Below are 17,403 nucleotides of genomic sequence, written 5' to 3'. Positions count from 1 at the left end.
ATTACAACACAAATGGAAGAAAATTTGGCTACATCTACAAAATTGCATATACATTCATCTTTCATTTCAATAATTCCTCTCCTAGAAATTTATCCTGAAGATAAACTTCCAACAAAATGAAAATATATATGCACAAGGCTATTAACTACAGCATTACTTGTTATGGCAAAATATTAGAAACTACCTAAATGTCCAAATATAAGAAATTAGATAAATAGACAATGGTACATACAAATAATGGAGTACTATGCAGCTGGGAATACAGCAAGGTTGATCTCTATGACTGATAAAGAGTAACTTCCAGGAGATATTGTTAAATGAAAAAGACAAAAGAACAAATGCAGTATGCTACCTTTTGTATAAGACTAAAGGGGAAATAATACACATACATGTGTTTATCTCTACAAAAAGAAATACCAAAGTCAATGAACCTACAAGAGTAGGAAGGAATGGGATGGAATGAACATGGAAGGTAGCAGCACTTCAATAAGTATACGTTTTCTGCTTTGTTTTGACATTCGGAAACATACTGATACCCTACATACTCAAAAAATAAATAAAAGTAAATCAGTAAGGAACAAATGACAAACTAAAGCAAACTGAAGCAAATGAACCCAATTGTATTTTAAGTGAATAAAAGAATAGCATTAAAAGAAGGGGGAAACATCCAAGAAACTTACACAGACAGTGTCTAACCACATACCCTCCATCTTGGATGCAAAACATTCTGAATTCTTTTCACTAGATTTTTGTCTGTAATAGTGAAGCAATTCTGAAATAATTTTAGATGTATTATAGAATTGAGAAAATTAGTAAACATATGATATTTTTGGGAAACAGGATTTTCACTATGAAAAAGCGAGATACAAATATGAATTGAAGGAAAGCAAGAAAGAACCTTAAGAGTTGGATGTATTCAGATTTCCAATGTAAATATTAGAAATAAATAGTAAATATAGGCCAGATGTGGTGGCTCACACCTGTATTCCCAGCACTTTGGGAGGCTGAGGTAGGCGGATTACTTGAGGTCAGGAGTTCAAGGCCAGCCTGGCCAACATGGTGAAACTCCATCTCTACTAAAAACTACAAAAATTAGCCGTATGTGGTGGTGGGCGCCTGTAATCCCAGCTACTTGGGAGGCTGAGGCAGGAGAATCACTTGAACCTGGGAGGCGGAGGTTGCAGTGAGCCGAGATCACACCACTGCACTCCAGCCTGGATGACACAGCAAGACTATGTCTCAAAAAAAAAAAAAAAAAAAAAAAGCACAGTGGTTCACACCTGTAATCCCAGCACTTTGAGAGGCCAAGGTGGGCAGATCACCTGAAGTCAGGAGTTTGAGACCAGCCTGGCCCACATGGTGAAACCCTGTCTCTACTAAAAATACAAAAATTAACTGGGTGTGGTGGTGGGTACCTGTAATCTCAGCTACTAGGGAGGCTAAGGCAGGAGAATCACTTGAATCTGGGAGACGGAGGTCACAGTGAGCCAAGATCACATCACTGCACTCCAGCCTGGGCAACAGAGTGAGGTGCTGTCTCAAAAAAAAAGAAATTTTAAAAATAAATATATTAAAAATACAAACATTTTACCCACATTTTTATAGGGAGAGATAGAACAAGACAGCTTTTCCCAGTACCTGAGAAAGCAAATGACAAAGCAAATGAGGCACAATGTTGCCAATAGGTAAAAGTGGATAAAGGGCGTAAGGGTGCTCTACTGTGATTTTCTTATTATTACAACTTTTCTGTAAGCTTGAAAACATTTCTAAATTTAGAAAAGTAGAGGTCTTTGTCTAGAAGGAAAAAAAAGACTAGAAAAGTCACTGAGTGAGGTAATGGATATGTTAATTAGCTTGATTTAGCCATTCTACAATATATACATCTATCAAAACATCTGTTGTATACTATAAATATATATAATTTTTATTTGTCAATTAAACAATAGATTTCTTTTAATAAAAGGAGAGTCACTGAGAAGAGATCTTTGATGTTCTTCAGATACAGAGTTTATATTTAGTCAAAAGAGGCCAATTATGATGTCTGGAGGCTAATGGCACCATATCATCCCACATCTGCCTTGCGCCACCTCCAATTTAAATTCAGTCAGCTTTAGTTTTCTACACTCAACCCATTGGACAGTTTGCAGTTACTATGCTTTTCTAAATTTTGACTAATATATTGCAACTGCAGTTATACTCAATCCAAAAATAAGAAAAATGGCAACAAAGTTCTGAGGTCCTTGGTCACAAATGGGTTATACTCAACTCTTTGTTGACCAGAATACAGGAGGAATATGATTTCTGAAACACAAAACCATGACCAAGGAGTGTTATGGTTTGCAACAGTTTTGGGAGGTGGGGCATAACGGGAGATACTGAGGCCATGACGGTGCTCTCCTCATGAATGGATTAATGCCCTTACAAAATGGCTCTGGGAGTGGGTTTGCTTTCTTGGGCTTTTGGCCCTTCTGCCTTATACCATGTGATGACTCAGCAAGAAGACCATGGCCAGATGCTGGTACCCTGATATTGGACTTCCCAGCCTCCAGAACTGTGAGCCAGTAAGTTTCTGTTCATTATAAGTTACAGTCTGTGGTATTGTTATAGCAGCACAAAATCAACTTTGACAGTCAGATTGGTTGCCTAAGCCTCTGCTTCCTCATCTATAATAAAACTTCAGACCTAACCTGATTGGATTACAGGGAGGGTCAAATATAATGCATGAAAGTGTTTGTCCACATAAATACAAGGATTATTACATACACTGAGAATTGTGCTGGGGGGTCTATCAAGGCTGTTAACATGAGGATCCTTGGACGGTCTTTAGGGAGACCCATAAACATCTTGAAATTATACATAAAATTGTGTTTGTATGATGCAGATACATGTTAGTTTTTTCTTTAAAAAGGTACATAATTAAATGACGAGTTGATGGGTGCAGCACACCAACATGGCACAAGTATACATATGTAACAAACCTGCACGTTATGCACATGTACCCTACAACTTAAAGTATAATAATAATAAATAAATTAAAAAAAAAAAAAGGTACATAATTATCAACTAATTCCTAACCTAAGAAAAGATTAAGAAGTACCAATTCCCATAAGTCTTTTCATAAAGGTGGCTAACGCTTCCTTGGATTCAGAAAGAGCTCAGTATTTAGAGAAATTTAATAATGTGTTAAAATGTAGTGTTCAAGAGTTATGTATCTGACCATGTATTTTAGACAGATTAAACACATGGCAATAAGTAGAAATTTTTGCAAAGGCCTTCAAAATTCCCTTAATGATTGTGTAACCCATGCAGAGTCAAATACCTGCACACGTGCCAATACTCTCCACCCTCCTACTTGCAGCGACATTTAATCAAGAATGGCTCCCTTCAAATGCCTTCTCAGAAAAACACACCAGACCATGATTACCAATCCCTGGAACTGGTAAGTGAAATAAAATCCATCTACTCTCCCTGAAGCCCAACCCACCACCATGAAAAATATGAGAAGGTAATCCTCTAGGACCCTTGTCCAGGCAAACACCAACTGAAGGCACATTTAACCACCATGCAGCTTCAATTATCCTGCAGAATTTACCTGACACAGAAAGGAGATGCAGGAAATCTTGACAAATTTGCAAGGGCAACAGAAAACACAGATTTGAAAAAAAAAAAAAAAAGCCAGAATATGATTCCTGTATTCATCCCCATGAAAGGCTGTTTTGAGGTATATAGTTTTACTGTGGGCTTTGTAGTTTGTTCTTGGGTTTTGTTTCGTTTTCTTTTCTTTTGGGGCTACAGGCAAGGACTGAGAAAGGCAACCTGATATAAATATTTGCCTTTCTTGCTAATCCTTGTTAAAAAGCCAGATTTCTTTTAATTGCATATAAGTCCCTGAAGGAAGAAAGAACTAATTGGGTGGCTGGGGGATATGTACAACTGTAAAAAGAAAGAATTTAATGTTGCAAACATTATTAAACACTGGCAGGGATTTTACAAGGAAAATGGAATCAACTTTACAAGGTACTATCAAGCTCAAGAATGTCTGCATTTCAGTAAGTTAAATTTTGACCATCTTAAATATCATGGCTACTTTCCTTCCTTTTCTTGCACTACATATTCCTCATGTAAATATATTACAAATAACTTATATAGCTACAATAGTATAACGCAGCCAAATTTCTAACATAAAACCAACTTGCTAATTTGTGCCAAAATAAAAAGTTTGATCAATCCATAAAACATGCAACTACTTGAAATATCAATGAGCTGCTCTTACCATAGCATAACATCCATCCGTTGTCAAGATTAAAACATCAATTGGGGAAGTATGGTTGGCAACACAAATGCCTCCCTTCTGGGGTCTGTATTGCCTGCAATTACAAACAACGGAAAATTCAAAGTCTTCTAAAATAGCCACAGCATGTAAATAGTCACCTTATTTTTTTAAGTGTGTGTTTGTGTGTGTGTGTGTGTGTGTGTGTGTATATATATATTTTGAGATGGAGTCTCACTCTGTGGCCCAGGCTGGAGTGCAGTGGTACAATCCTGGCTCACTGCAACCTCTGCCTCCAGGGGTTCAAGCAATTCTCCTGCCTCAGTCTCCCAAGTAGTTGGAATTAAGGGTATGTGCCATCAGGCCTGGCTAATTTTTATATTTTTAGCAGAGATAGGGTTTTGCCATGTGGGCCAGGCTTGTCTCGAGCTCTTGACCTCAAGTGATCTGCCCCACTTGGCCTCCCAAAGTGCTGGGATCACAGGCATGAGCACAGTGCCTGGTCTTTTTTAAGCATATTTTTAAAAATTAAGTTTGGAGGTAGATGGGCCCATCTTTAAAAGGTGATCTCTAGGCAGTATGATGAGAGTGTGGTAGGGGGCCCATGATTTTAACATTGATAATACATAGCTTTCACTTATTTAATCTGAAGCATTTTCATATTATTTTTATCTTCATATACATCACTTTTAGTGGTTTCATGGTAATCCATGCAGAAAATTCGCCGTAGTTTCCTCCCTCCTCTCCTTCTATAGCAGAGGTTGGCAAACTTTTCTTATCAAGGGCCAGACAGTAAATACTTTAAGCTTTGCAAGCCAGACAATGCCTGTCACAATTACTTGACTCTGCTGTTGTGACACAAAAGCAGCCATGGCTGTGAATGACCACGGCTGTGTGCCAATAAAACGTTATTTACAGAAAACAGATGGTGGGCCAGATTTGGCCTATAGGCTTCCCGTTCAGTTTGTGGATCTCTACCCTAGAGTGAAACCAGCCTTTGACACCAATAAAGCAAAGTAGTTTTGTTTGGGCCTATACAGAGAAGAAAGAGAACCAAATACGCAATTATTTAGCACATTTTCTTTAAAATTAGAAGTCATTCTATAAGAAGTTAGGAACTCCTCTTTATGTAATAAGTGTGCCTTTTCTACAGGTGTTTCTTCTGACTGCACCTCTGCCAGAGTGTTTTCTTTTACTCTTCACTTTAAAACTCATAGTCCAATTGCAAGATCATATAATTTAAAATGTTTAAAGGGTCTTTTATGTTGGTACCACATGGTAAAGCCAAATGGCAAAATGTTTCTCTTCTACAAATGAGAAAGAAAGACCAAATCAGTAAAAAAGAGATGCTTGGCCTAGAACTTTTAAAACAATGATGCTAAATCTAAAAAAACTGAGATAACAGAAAAGTAGTTCAAACGTAATCAAAATCCCTTTCACTTAGCTAATTATTTTCCTTTGCTACCTTCATTCTCTACAATTCTGGGAGAGAAAAGCAGAATTTTGTTTTAAGGCTCAATTATGGAATTTTAGAAGTAGCAGGACTAAGACTAGAGACCACATTTCCAGACTCCACGTCTAGTCCTATTTCCACCACACTACAGACCTGTCAACTTCATTGTTTTTAAAATCAGACAGACCTTGTTCAAAACCTGATTCCATTGCTTATTCACTGTGACCCTAAACAACAAATCCCAAAGCTTACATTTCTTCTCCTTTAAAATGGGTTAACAGTGCCTATCTCATAGGGATGAACTATAAGAAACATAGGGTCTGGCCTGCACACCATAAATGCCCAATTATTGAGCACAACTACATATTTATTATTATATTCTTTCTGCAAACACTGCTATTTAGTGTTTTTGTGCATTATGCCTGTGCCACCCTGAGAAGTAGAGATGAACACATTGGAAGCACTCTGACTCCACCCACTTCTTCCCACCCACTTCCAGTGCTTCCTTGTCAATCTCATGCTGAATTGACCTAGAAAAAGACAGGCACGTTGGCAGCAGATACTCACTTGTTATGATAATGAATGGTACCAGAGAGGGATCGCACACAGATCCGGCAGCAAGTCAGATGGACCAGTTCACTCAGCCAGTTTTTGAGGCTGAAGGAAATAGAAACATTTTATTGTGCCATTCTGGGCACTCTTAAGAAACAGTATAATGAAAGTTTTAATGTGCTTTTTCACAACAGCATACTGCATTCTATTCTGGTGAACCAGTACAGTTCAATTCTTATAGTCTCATTGGTGCATTTAGTATTAGATCATAAAAGTCTACCAAAAGAACTGGACATAACTCTGATGAAAAGTAGCTCAAAACCACTAGGCTATTATGACAAATTCCTGAACAAGATAAACTGAAGCTTCTTTCGTCTTGTTCTTATGAGCTTGCCAATATATAAGACTTTCTGAGGTAACTCAGTTCATTTTCTTTCTTCAATTCTCCTTTGAAAAAACAACTTCTTTCGATTAATATGGAAGTATGATAAAAAATCAAAGAAAGACTATGAAGATGAAGTAAGTGAGCAGGATTCTAATAAATGAGTAGAGAACATAAATTTTAATGCAATACAGCCAGGCGCAGTGGCTCACACCTGTAATCCCAGCACTTTGGGAGGCCAAGGCAGGCAAATCGCAAGGTCAGGAGTTCAAGATCCCCCTGGTCAACATGGTGAAACCCTGTCTCTACTAAAAATACAAAAAATTAGCTGGGCATGGTGGTGGGTGACTGTAATCCCAGCTACTCAGGAGGCTGAGGCAGGAGAATCTCTTGAACCTGGGAGGTGGAGGTTGCAGTGAGCCGAGATCGTACCACTGCACTCCAGCCCGGGTGACAGTGCAAGACTCCGTCTCAAAAATAATAATAATAATGATGCAATACGTAGGAATCAAACAAATATTCTCTTTGTGGACACAGCTAAGAGTAAAAACAATCCTATGTATGGCTGGATGGAAGGAAACATTTCACCTGCTGTCTGGCAGCTGCCCAACCAGTGTAGTTCCTATAACCAGCAAACTGATCCCAATGAAAGCCAAGGTAACCCTGAAAAAGAAAAGAAAGGGTCATATAAGATTTTGACGCATAGTAGGGAGGTAACCAAAAAGCTCATAAATAACAAAATTGTAAATAAGTTGTAGAGTATCCACATGATGAAATATGATGCAGCCACTAAAACAACTGGGTAAATCTATATAGCTCTAACACGGAAGAATGTTCCACGATGCATTTTGAGAGACAAAAAGCAAAGTAAGTTTCAGAATAAAGTACAGAATATGATGCCATCTGCAAAATAACAACAGGCACATGTGTAACAAGTCTGTACCTGCATAGAGAAGGCCTGGAAATTTTCATAAAACTATCAAGTTAAATCTATATAATCATCAAAGGGTTAAGAGGGCTAGTGAAGGGAATATATTTAAAGGTGCTTTAATAATAAGAACACCAAAATATATCACCATGTAGACATCTTTTAATGCAAATCTAACTGTTGTCCTTTTGCATGGTTCAAGATAACTCAGAAGTTAGCAAACAAGGTGACTGACAGTATCTCTAACCTCCATAGAGACATTGCCTTCTTTTTGAAAAGTGCTTTTAATATACATTCCAATGACTTCAAAAGGAAAGTAGTAATTTCTAGAAATGTAAATAGAATTATTCAAAAAGGAAAGTTAAGACTTAAAATCTTTCAAAATAAATAGGATTTAGTTAAAAGAGGAAAAATCAATAGTTTAATCACATTTTACTAATAAGATTCTTTAAATCATCTTTGTCAAATGAAGAAAGCAGAAACTTTAGATTATCTCATTGCTCTCTCAAATCAAACCAGAGGCCTATCTATGTCTTCCTGTTCCCAGAAGAGCATAACATTTTGCTGAATGTGTGAGGTATTCAGTAAGAAGACCGAAGGGGACCATCACTGCAGTATCAGAAGGACCCTGTGTGTTTGGGGAAGCTACAATGGCTGCCTACGGTCAAGGGTCAGGAATAGTAACCCTCTCCAGGGTGAAGCTCATTTACTGCTTTACCTCCTGATCAGATAGTTGGAGCATAAAATTGTTTGTCTTAACCAATTCCAGGTTTTACATTAGATGATGATAAAGCAACAGCTAACACTGTATGCCAGGCAATATTCTAAGCACCTTTTATATTTAACACATTTAATCATCCCCAAGACTCTATGAGGCAATAATATTATCATTATCCCCATTCTACAGATGAAAAAATTGGAGGCCGGGCGCGGTGGCTCAAGCCTGTAATCCCAGCACTTTGGGAGGCCGAGATGGGCGGATCACGAGGTCAGGAGATCGAGACCATCCTGGCTAACACAGTGAAACCCCGTCTCTACTAAGAAATACAAAAAATAGCCGGGCGAGATGGCGGGCGCCTGTAGTCCCAGCTACTCGGGAGGCTGAGGCCGGAGAATGGCGTGAACCCCGGAGGCGGAGCTTGCAGTGAGCTGAGATCCGGCCACTGCACTCCAGCCTGGGCTACAGAGCGAGACTCCGTCTCAAGAAAAAATTGGAGCATAGAAAGGCTAAATAACTTACCCAAAGTTACACAGACAATAAGCAGCAGAGCCAGGACTTGAACCCAGGGAGTCTGGCTCCAGAATTCATTTTCATAAGCATGATGTTATTCTGTCTTTCAGGAGATTATTATTATTTAACAGAGCAGTTTAACATTATTTAAAACAAAAGAAATAAGCAGTGTCTCATCGCTATAATCCCAGCAGTTTGGGAGGCCCAGGCGAGCGGATCACTTAAGGTGAGGAGTTGGAGACCAGCCTGGCCAATATGGTGAACCCTGTCTCTATTAAAAATACAAAAATTAGGCAGGCATAGTGGCACATCCCTGTAACGAGAATCGCTTGAACCCAGGAGGCATGGGTTGCAGTGAGCCAAGATCGTGCCACTGCACTTCAGCCTGGGCAACAAAGCGAGACTGTCTCAAAAAAGAAAAGAAAAAAAAAAAACAAAAAAAAACCAAACAGTGTAAAAAGCAGTGGTCTCAACCCAGTTGGAGACACACTCCATCAATAACATATCTGAACAGGTATCCCAATATGTTTAAGAATAATGTGCATATGCTGTACTGATATAATGTACATTATAAAACATCTGGAAACATAAAGAATGTAAAAAAAAATAAGTATTTTTATGAAAAAATACAGTATTTTGAAATTATATTAATGTTGCAATTTGTCCTCACTCAAAATAGGATAATATAGTAATACATTAATAAATACATATTATTAATTTTATTATAATTATAATTGTATGTAATGATAATGTTATCAATCGTATAATTATAATTTAATAGCATGATATATTACTATAGCTAATAAGTATAATTAACACTATTACTATTCTGAGCGAGAAGAAAGCTTTTTGAATATGCTTTCCTATAAATACCTTGTTAAATAAGGTGTTAAATCTTGTTAAAGATTTGACATAGCAATTTGAAGGTCAGGTTCTTTTTTCTTGTCAGTTACTGATGCAATAACTAAATTACTGTTTAATCTCATCATCAATTATGCAAAACTTTTAAAATAATGTTTTGCCATCTTGCCCCAGGGAGAATCACTTGTTCCTGTCCATTAAATCAGAAGGACTTTCATTTTAACATGTTTAACAATTGGGTTCAAAACTACTGAAACTTTTTACCCGCTAGATTAACAGGCAAGAACATTATGTATCCCAGTTTAAGTGAGCCAATGTTAGAGTTCTCATAGATGATATAAGTTTTCAGCCACAGTCTGCATTTTAGGAGCTTTATTGAGATACAATTCATGTGCCATACAATTCACCCCATAAAAATATGCAATTCAGTTCAGGCACTGTGGCTCACGTCTATAATGAGATTCCCCTGGCACTTTGGGAGGCCAAGGCAGGTAGATCACTTCAGGTCAGGAGTTTGAGATCAGCCTGGCTGACATGGCGAAACCCCATCTCTATTAAAAATACAGAAATTAGCCAGGCCCGGAGGCACATGCCTGTAATTCCAGCTACTGGAGGGGCTGAGGCGTAAGAACCGCTTGAACTCAGGGGGCAGAGGTTGCAGTGACCCAAGATAGCGCCGTATGCAATTCAATAGTTTTTGGTTGCGCCGGGCGCGGTGGCTCAAGCCTGTAATCCCAGCACTTTGGGAGGCGGAGATGGGCGGATCACGAGGTCAGGAGATCGAGACCATCCTGGCTAACACGGTGAAACCCTGTCTCTACTAAAAATACAAAAAACTAGCCGGGCAAGGTGGCGGCGCCTGTAGTCCCAGCTACTCGGGAGGCTGAGGCAGGAGAATGGCGTAAACCCGGGAGGTGGAGCTTGCAGTGAGCTGAGATCTGGCCACTGCACTCCAGCTCGGGCGACAGAGCCAGACTCCGTCTCCAAAAAAAAAAAAAAAAAAAAAAAAAGTTTTTGGCGTATTCACAGAGTTGTGCAACCATCACCACAGTCTATCTTAATACAATCTGGTTTTTGAAAAGCTCATTTTGTACTAGGTGCTTCTTTTAAAAAGCATTTACAAAGCAATTCTTCCACACTGAAAAGTATCTACTAAGAGTAGGAGTGTTAACTCTGCATTTTCTTTTTGTTCTCAGATGCTTATATCACTGCACTTGATCTTAGCCCAAAGGCCAAGAAGTGATAAATGTTTACATTGCTTTATTATCTTAAATCAGTTTCTTTGCAAAAATATTTTAAGTCACTTATCTACTTTGTGAGCATTTGTTTAGTAGATAAGGGAATCACAACAGCATTTTCTGGGCCCCCACAGGACGGTGAAAGCTAACCAATAACAAACAAGGGCATCTCAAGCACTGTGCTGTAGAATTCCTCATTCTTCCTTCAGGTTACCTTGGATATGAACCAATCCATATATTGAACTTGACTAAAGCTTCATGTATTTTTTTGTTTTTGTTTTTGTTTTTGAAATGGAGCCTCACCTCACTCTGTCACCCAGGCTGGAATACAGTGTCTCACTGCAACCTCCGCCTCACGGGTTCAAGTGATTTCTCCTGCCTCAGCCTCCCAAGTAGCTGGGACTACAGGCACATGCCACCACTCCTGGCTAATTTTTGTATTTTTAGTAAAGATGGAGTTTCACCATGTTGGCCAGGTTGATACAGAACTCCTGACCTCAACTGATCTACCCACCTCGGCCCCCCAAAGGGCTGGGATTACAGGCATGAGCCACTATGCCCAGCCAAACTTCTTTTTCTTTTTGAGACAAGAGTCTCACTCTGTCACCCAGGCTGGAGTGTAGTGACGTGATCTTGAATCACTGCAACCTCTGACTCCTGGGTTCAAGGAATTCTCTGCCTCAGCCTCCCACACAGCTGGGACTACAGGTGCGTACCACCACACCTGGCTAATTTTTGTATTTTTGGTAGAGATGGGGTTTTGCCATGTTGGCCAGGCCAGTCGAACTCCTGGCCTCAAGTGATCCACCCACCTTGACCTCCCAAAGTGCTAGGATTACAGGTGTGAGCCACTATGCCCCTAGCCTTTTTCTTTTTAAGAATGAAAACAGAATAAATGGAAGTGCTAGTTATAAAGAGAACAGAAGCTTTTTTCTTTTCTTTCTTTTTTTTATTTTTTGACACGGATTCTCGCTCTGTTGCCAGGCTAGAGTGTGGTGGCGCGATCACAGGTCACTGCAACCTCTGTCTCCCAGGTTCAAGCGATTCTCCTGCCTCAGCCTCCCGAGTAGCTGGGACTACAGGTGTGCGCCACCACACCCAGCTAATTTTTGTATTTTTTGCAGAGACAAGGTTTCACCATGTTGGCCAAGATGGTCTCCATCTCTTAATCTCGTGATCCGCCCGCCTCGGCCTCCCAAAATGCTGGGATTACAGGCGTGAGCCATTGCGTCCAGCCAGAACAGAAGCTTTTAATAAATAAGAGCTCTAATATTTCCTTCCTGCATGCCAATGAATAGTCTTGTACACTCCCAGAGTACATGAACTCCACTTTGGGGGCACTAGTTTAAGGTTCAGGCAAAAGTGTACGTGAAACCTTGAATTTTGCTTCACTATCACAGCTGAAATGATTCCCAAAAGACATACTATGCCCCAATGTCTGAACTGGCAATATGGGCAAAAAAAAAAAAAAAAAGAAAGAAAGAATTTCTTAGAAATCTACATTTGCCTGTAGTTAAGCAATACTTTCTCTGGTAATAAATCTGAATGAGGCAAGCACAGGCCACCCTGGGGGTAGTAAAAAGATTTCAACTCATGTGCCAAGTTTAGTTGGCAGGTAGCCACTGCCTGGAAAGCTCTGCTGAGAGGATGCCAAGCCCATGTCCAGGGAAATGAAGCAAGATGATCAACAATAATGTTGTGGCTGGTATACATGCCTACTACTGCTACCACCATGCTAATCAGATCTCGGCCACTTACAGCTTCATCCCACCACGCAGTGCCTTCTACTCACGTTCCACATCGTGCTTTCCATAAACTAGGCTTGACACTGCCTTCTCAGCAGGTAGCACTCAAGCTCAGAAGCAGAAGCGGACCCAGGTGATCACAATGAATTAGATGGAACAAACTCACACTTCTAAATGGCTGTCTCCCACGTGTAACCACACTCAAGACGTTTTTCTCTCTTATGAAGTGCAATGGACTGGCAAAGAAAGGCAGTGGGTTCTGGTCAGCTCTTACAGTTTGGTTGATGCTCTAGTGAATATGAAACTGTTAATGATCTCTTCTTCTTCTTCTTCTTCCTCTTCCTCTTCTTCTTCGTTTTTTTTCTTCTTCTCCTTCTTTCTTCTTCTTCTTTCTTCTTCTTTCTTCTTTCTTCTTCTTCTTTGTTCTTCTTCTTCTTTCTTCTTTCTTCTTCTTCTTTCTTCTTTCTTCTTCTTCTTTCTTCTTCTTCTTTCTTCTTCTTCCCTTTTCTCTCCATCCTCAAGTTAGCTCGGACTCTAATAGCAAAGTGGATCCAGATTCTAAGATACACGTTGGATTCTGAATATACAACTTCATTTGGGGAAAAATTGTGAAAGGAAAATGGAGACTTAATACATTCCTGCAGAGGTCATGTTTGGTAGCATTTCCTACGTAGAAATGGGTGGAATAAGCACCACAGAACACTTACATGGCCACTATGTACATGATTCAAAAAGAAAGCTGAGTCAAGCATATCATCAAATTACCAGGCATGTGACTTACCTCAGAGGCAGTAGGACGCAATAGCGCACTATGACGCCCAGCACCCACACCATAGTGAGCCGCAGACTGATGTACTGGAAATTTACATTGGTTCTTGTGAGGAGATTCCATGACACTAGCTCCTCTGAGGAAAACCTCTGGGTCACTTCATCTTCCACAATGGCTTCCAATCCCTTCTTGGAGAAATAAAACACGTCAGACAGCTCAAAGTCCCTTCCTCGTAGACCAGAGAGCCCTTTTTCCATGGGTGACTCATCTCTTTGGATAATACCTTAAAAGAAAGCATCAGGACATAAGAAAATGCCATAGGACAGAAGAATTGACCAAAGTGGCAACTTTAACTGTGTAGAAGTTAAATATGCAAAACAAGTAAATAAGTTTAATGGGTGACATCAGCCATCTTCAGAAGTAAGAGACAAACAATTGCAGTGGGAAAAGAGGTGAAATCACTATGTCTGCATGAAATGGTCTCTACCCCATGATCTTTGTTAATTATAAACAGGAGTTTTGGTCCTCCATAATCCTCTTGCTTGGATTTCTTCCCTGTGTACCATTAGCCAAAGAACTCATGCACACAAAAATAATTCTCCCCAAGTATAGCTCTAGGTTGTGTAAAAACAACGACTTCTGTTCTCCCTGACAAAAACCATAAAATCAAAAAGCAAGCAAAATGGCAAAAGATTTACTGTAAATGGCAAAAAGTTGATTTTTTTTTTTTTTTTTTTTGAGATGGAGTCTTGCTCTGTCGCCTAGGCTGGAGTGCAGTGGCACGATCCCGGCTCACTGCAAGCTCTGCCTCCTGGGTTCACGCCATTCTCCTGCCTCAGCCGCCCGAACAGCTTGGACTACAGGCGTCCGCCAAGGCACCCGGCTAATTTTTGTATTTTTCATAGAGACAGGGTTTCACCGTGTTAGCCAGGATGGTCTCGATCTCCTGATCTCGTGATCTGCCTGCCTCGGTCTCCCAAAGTGCTGGGATTACAGTGAGCCACCACACTCAGCCGATTTTTTAATATATGAAAATTATTTAATAAGAAAAACACAGCCTTCTGCATAAAAGTAAGCAAAGTTCACAGAAACAAAATAAATATTAATAGTTAATATCACAGAACTTTTCACTAGTGAAAAAAGAAATGTGAATTAGACAAAGGCCTATTTACAGTAGCAAATCAGCAGCATTTTACTCAATGATAAAATTCAATGACTTGAAAGACACAGGTACTCTCATATTCAACTTGTACAAGTATGGAAGTAGTAGCAACTTGGTCAAAGTTGGTTTGGCATGAAAAGACTGAAGATAATTTTGCTGATGATCGGTAACTCCAATTCTGGGAATCTGTCATCAGAAAATAATTCGAAATGTAGGCAAATGTAGGCAAGGGTGTTCACTGTAGCATTCTTCATTATAATTAATCCACACAATGATATAAAATGCATCCATTACTAAATACTATAATGTTAATCAAGAAAAGACAGAATCTAAAACTATAGCTTCACTCTATGAACTACTATACATAGAAAAAATGTCAAAATGAAAACATTAAGTAGTTATTTCTAGAAAATAGGATTAGATTTTCCTCTCTATACTGTTATTGTATTTTCCATCAAGAAAATAATCCAATGATTTTTAAAGCAGCATAAATTTTTATGAATTGAAAAGTGACTACTGTCATTCAGTTCTAACTACTAAGTACAAAAAATGAGAACGTCTTCAAAGAATAAAGAGTAACTACATACACAGTCATATGATCATTCATTGCTTCCTTTGGGGTGTATCACAAAAGGTTACTTCTGACATTAGACTACAAAGAAAAATATTTTCTTTTGAGATAGTGATTAAGATGTTAAATTCCCTGAAAGAAGATCTTTTTTGATCACCTCATTTTCCAGTTTACTAGGAAATCAATGAGGAAAATGGACAGTGCTGTATTACCTATCCCCAGGAAGAGTTATATGTGTATCAGTAGAAAGAGCTGTAATAGTCTAGTTTTTGGAAGGACTAATACTAGAGGAGAAAGGAAAGAGGACCTGGAGTCAAAAGCCAAGTCCTGTTTAGGACAACCTCCAGCTCCATGACTGATGTCTTTTATAAACTGAGAGAATGGAAACAATTTTAGTTTTCTTACAGGGCTAATGTTTTATGATTTTAGGTTTGGGATATATGGGTATTTTGGAGTTTGTTTTTGTCCCACATGCAAAGTTTATACCTAGTCACCTTAAGAATTAGAGCAATAGGGGCTAGGCATGGGGGGTCATGCCTGTAATCCCAACACTTTGGGAGGTCAAGGCGAGCCGATCACTTGAGCCCAGGAGTGTGAGACCAACCTGGGCAACATGGTGAAACTTGTCTTCACAAAAAAATACCAATATTAGCTGGGCATAGTGGCATGTGCCTGTAGTCCCAGCTACTTGGGAGGCTGAGGCAGGGGGATAACCCAAGCCCGGGAGATGGAGGCTGCAGTGAGCCGTGATCATGCCACTGTACTCCAGCCTGGGTGACAAAATGAGATGGAAAGGGAAGGGAAGTGGAGGGGAGGGGAGGAGAGGGGAGGGAGGGAGGGGAGGGGAGGGAAGGGAAAGGAAGGGAAGGGAAAGGAAGGGAAGGGAAGGGAAAGGAAGGAAAGAGAAAGGGAGAAAAGAGGGAGAGAAGGAAGGAAGGAAGGAGAGAGAGAGAGAAAGAAAAAGAAAGAAAGAAAGAAAGAAAGAAAGAAAGAAAGAAAGAAAGAAAGAAAGAAAGAGAAAGAAAGAAAGAAAGAAAGAAAGAAAGAAAAGAAAGAGAGAAAGAAAGGAAGAAAAGAGAGAAAGGAAGGAGAGAGAGAGAAAGAAAAAGAAAGAAAGAAAGAAAATAGAAAGGGAGGGAGGGAAAGAAAGAAAGAGAAAGAAAGAAAGAAAGAGAGAGGGAGGGAGGGAAGGAGGGAAGGAAGGAAGGAAAAAGAAAGAAAGAAAGAGAGGGAGGGAGGGAAGGAGGGAAGGAAGGAAGGAAAAGAAAGAAAGAGAAAGAGAGAGAGGGAGGGAAGGAAGGAGGGAGGGAAGGAAGGAAAAGAAAGAAAGAAAGAAAGAGAGCGAGAGAGAGGGACGGCGGGAAGGAAGCAAGGAAAAGAAAAGAAAGAAAAAGAAAGAGAGAGAGAGAGAAAGAAAGAAAAAGAGAAAAGACAGAAAGAAAGAGAGAGAGAGAAAAGAAGGAAGGAAGGAAGGAAGGAGAGGAGGGAGGAGAAGGGAGGGAAAGAAGGAAGGGAAGGAAGGAAAAAATTAAGTTCTTGAATGATTACTAAGTTCTCTTTCAGAAGTCAAGTCTAAGTGGTTTAATCTTTTTTCACCATCTCCAAAAGAAGTTTAATTAGCATTAGAGGATGAACCACCATACCGTGCCTACTGAATTACCCTCTTGCTCTACAGGCACTGCAATACCACTCAAAGCCCGTTACTCAATCCAAGTACTGGCCAGTATTTAGCAGTGCAAGAGTTTCATTACAGCAAGAGGGAAGAATACATTCTTCAGCAAATTTCTGAATGAAATACACTGGGGACAGACAGCCTTCCTAAAAATAACCTTTTTCAGAGGGGCCAGAGATAAGAATGCAAGTTCAAGTTGCCCCATATTATTAGACTGAGCCAAGAGAGAAGAGATCTGCAAACAATGCCAGCCCTCCAGCCCCTACACACTTGTTGTGCGATGTTTTCTCTGCCTTCTTACCTAGTGTATTCTGTGTAACTTAAATAAAATATAACTCAATTTTATATTTTAGTTAAGCATCTTTCAAAAGTATGTAGGTAACTGTAATGTATCTAGTTGACAAAGGATTAATTTCCAGAATATATTAATACATAAATTAATTTAAAAGTGTCAAAGAACTCTGTTTTAAAAATGGCTAAGAATATAGCAAGCAATTCATAAAAGAGTAGCCTTACTGATGAAACATTTGAAAATATGTTCTGCTTCACTATAATCAAAGAAACGCAAA

At 39.4% G+C, this 17,403-nt stretch overlaps 1 protein-coding gene across 3 annotated transcripts in view; it reads right to left on the bottom strand.

The window, feature by feature from the left end:
• GPAT3 (glycerol-3-phosphate acyltransferase 3) overlaps positions 1–17,403 on the bottom strand; it is a 67,025-nt gene that overhangs the window by 10,971 nt on the left and 38,651 nt on the right. For all 3 annotated transcript variants that reach the window (XM_031664575.1, XM_031664574.1, XM_021933773.2), the window contains 4 exons: positions 13,442–13,712; positions 7,246–7,320; positions 6,291–6,380; positions 4,274–4,367 (listed from right to left, as the gene is read on the bottom strand). In XM_031664575.1, coding sequence (XP_031520435.1) covers positions 4,274–4,367; positions 6,291–6,380; positions 7,246–7,320; positions 13,442–13,712 — 530 coding nt within the window. The remainder of the gene's footprint in view (positions 1–4,273; positions 4,368–6,290; positions 6,381–7,245; positions 7,321–13,441; positions 13,713–17,403) is intronic.

The sequence above is a fragment of the Papio anubis genome, chromosome 3 (genome assembly GCF_008728515.1).
Source record: "Papio anubis isolate 15944 chromosome 3, Panubis1.0, whole genome shotgun sequence".
Classification (NCBI taxonomy): Eukaryota; Metazoa; Chordata; class Mammalia; order Primates; family Cercopithecidae; genus Papio; species Papio anubis.
This window is presented reverse-complemented; position numbering and strand designations above follow the sequence as displayed.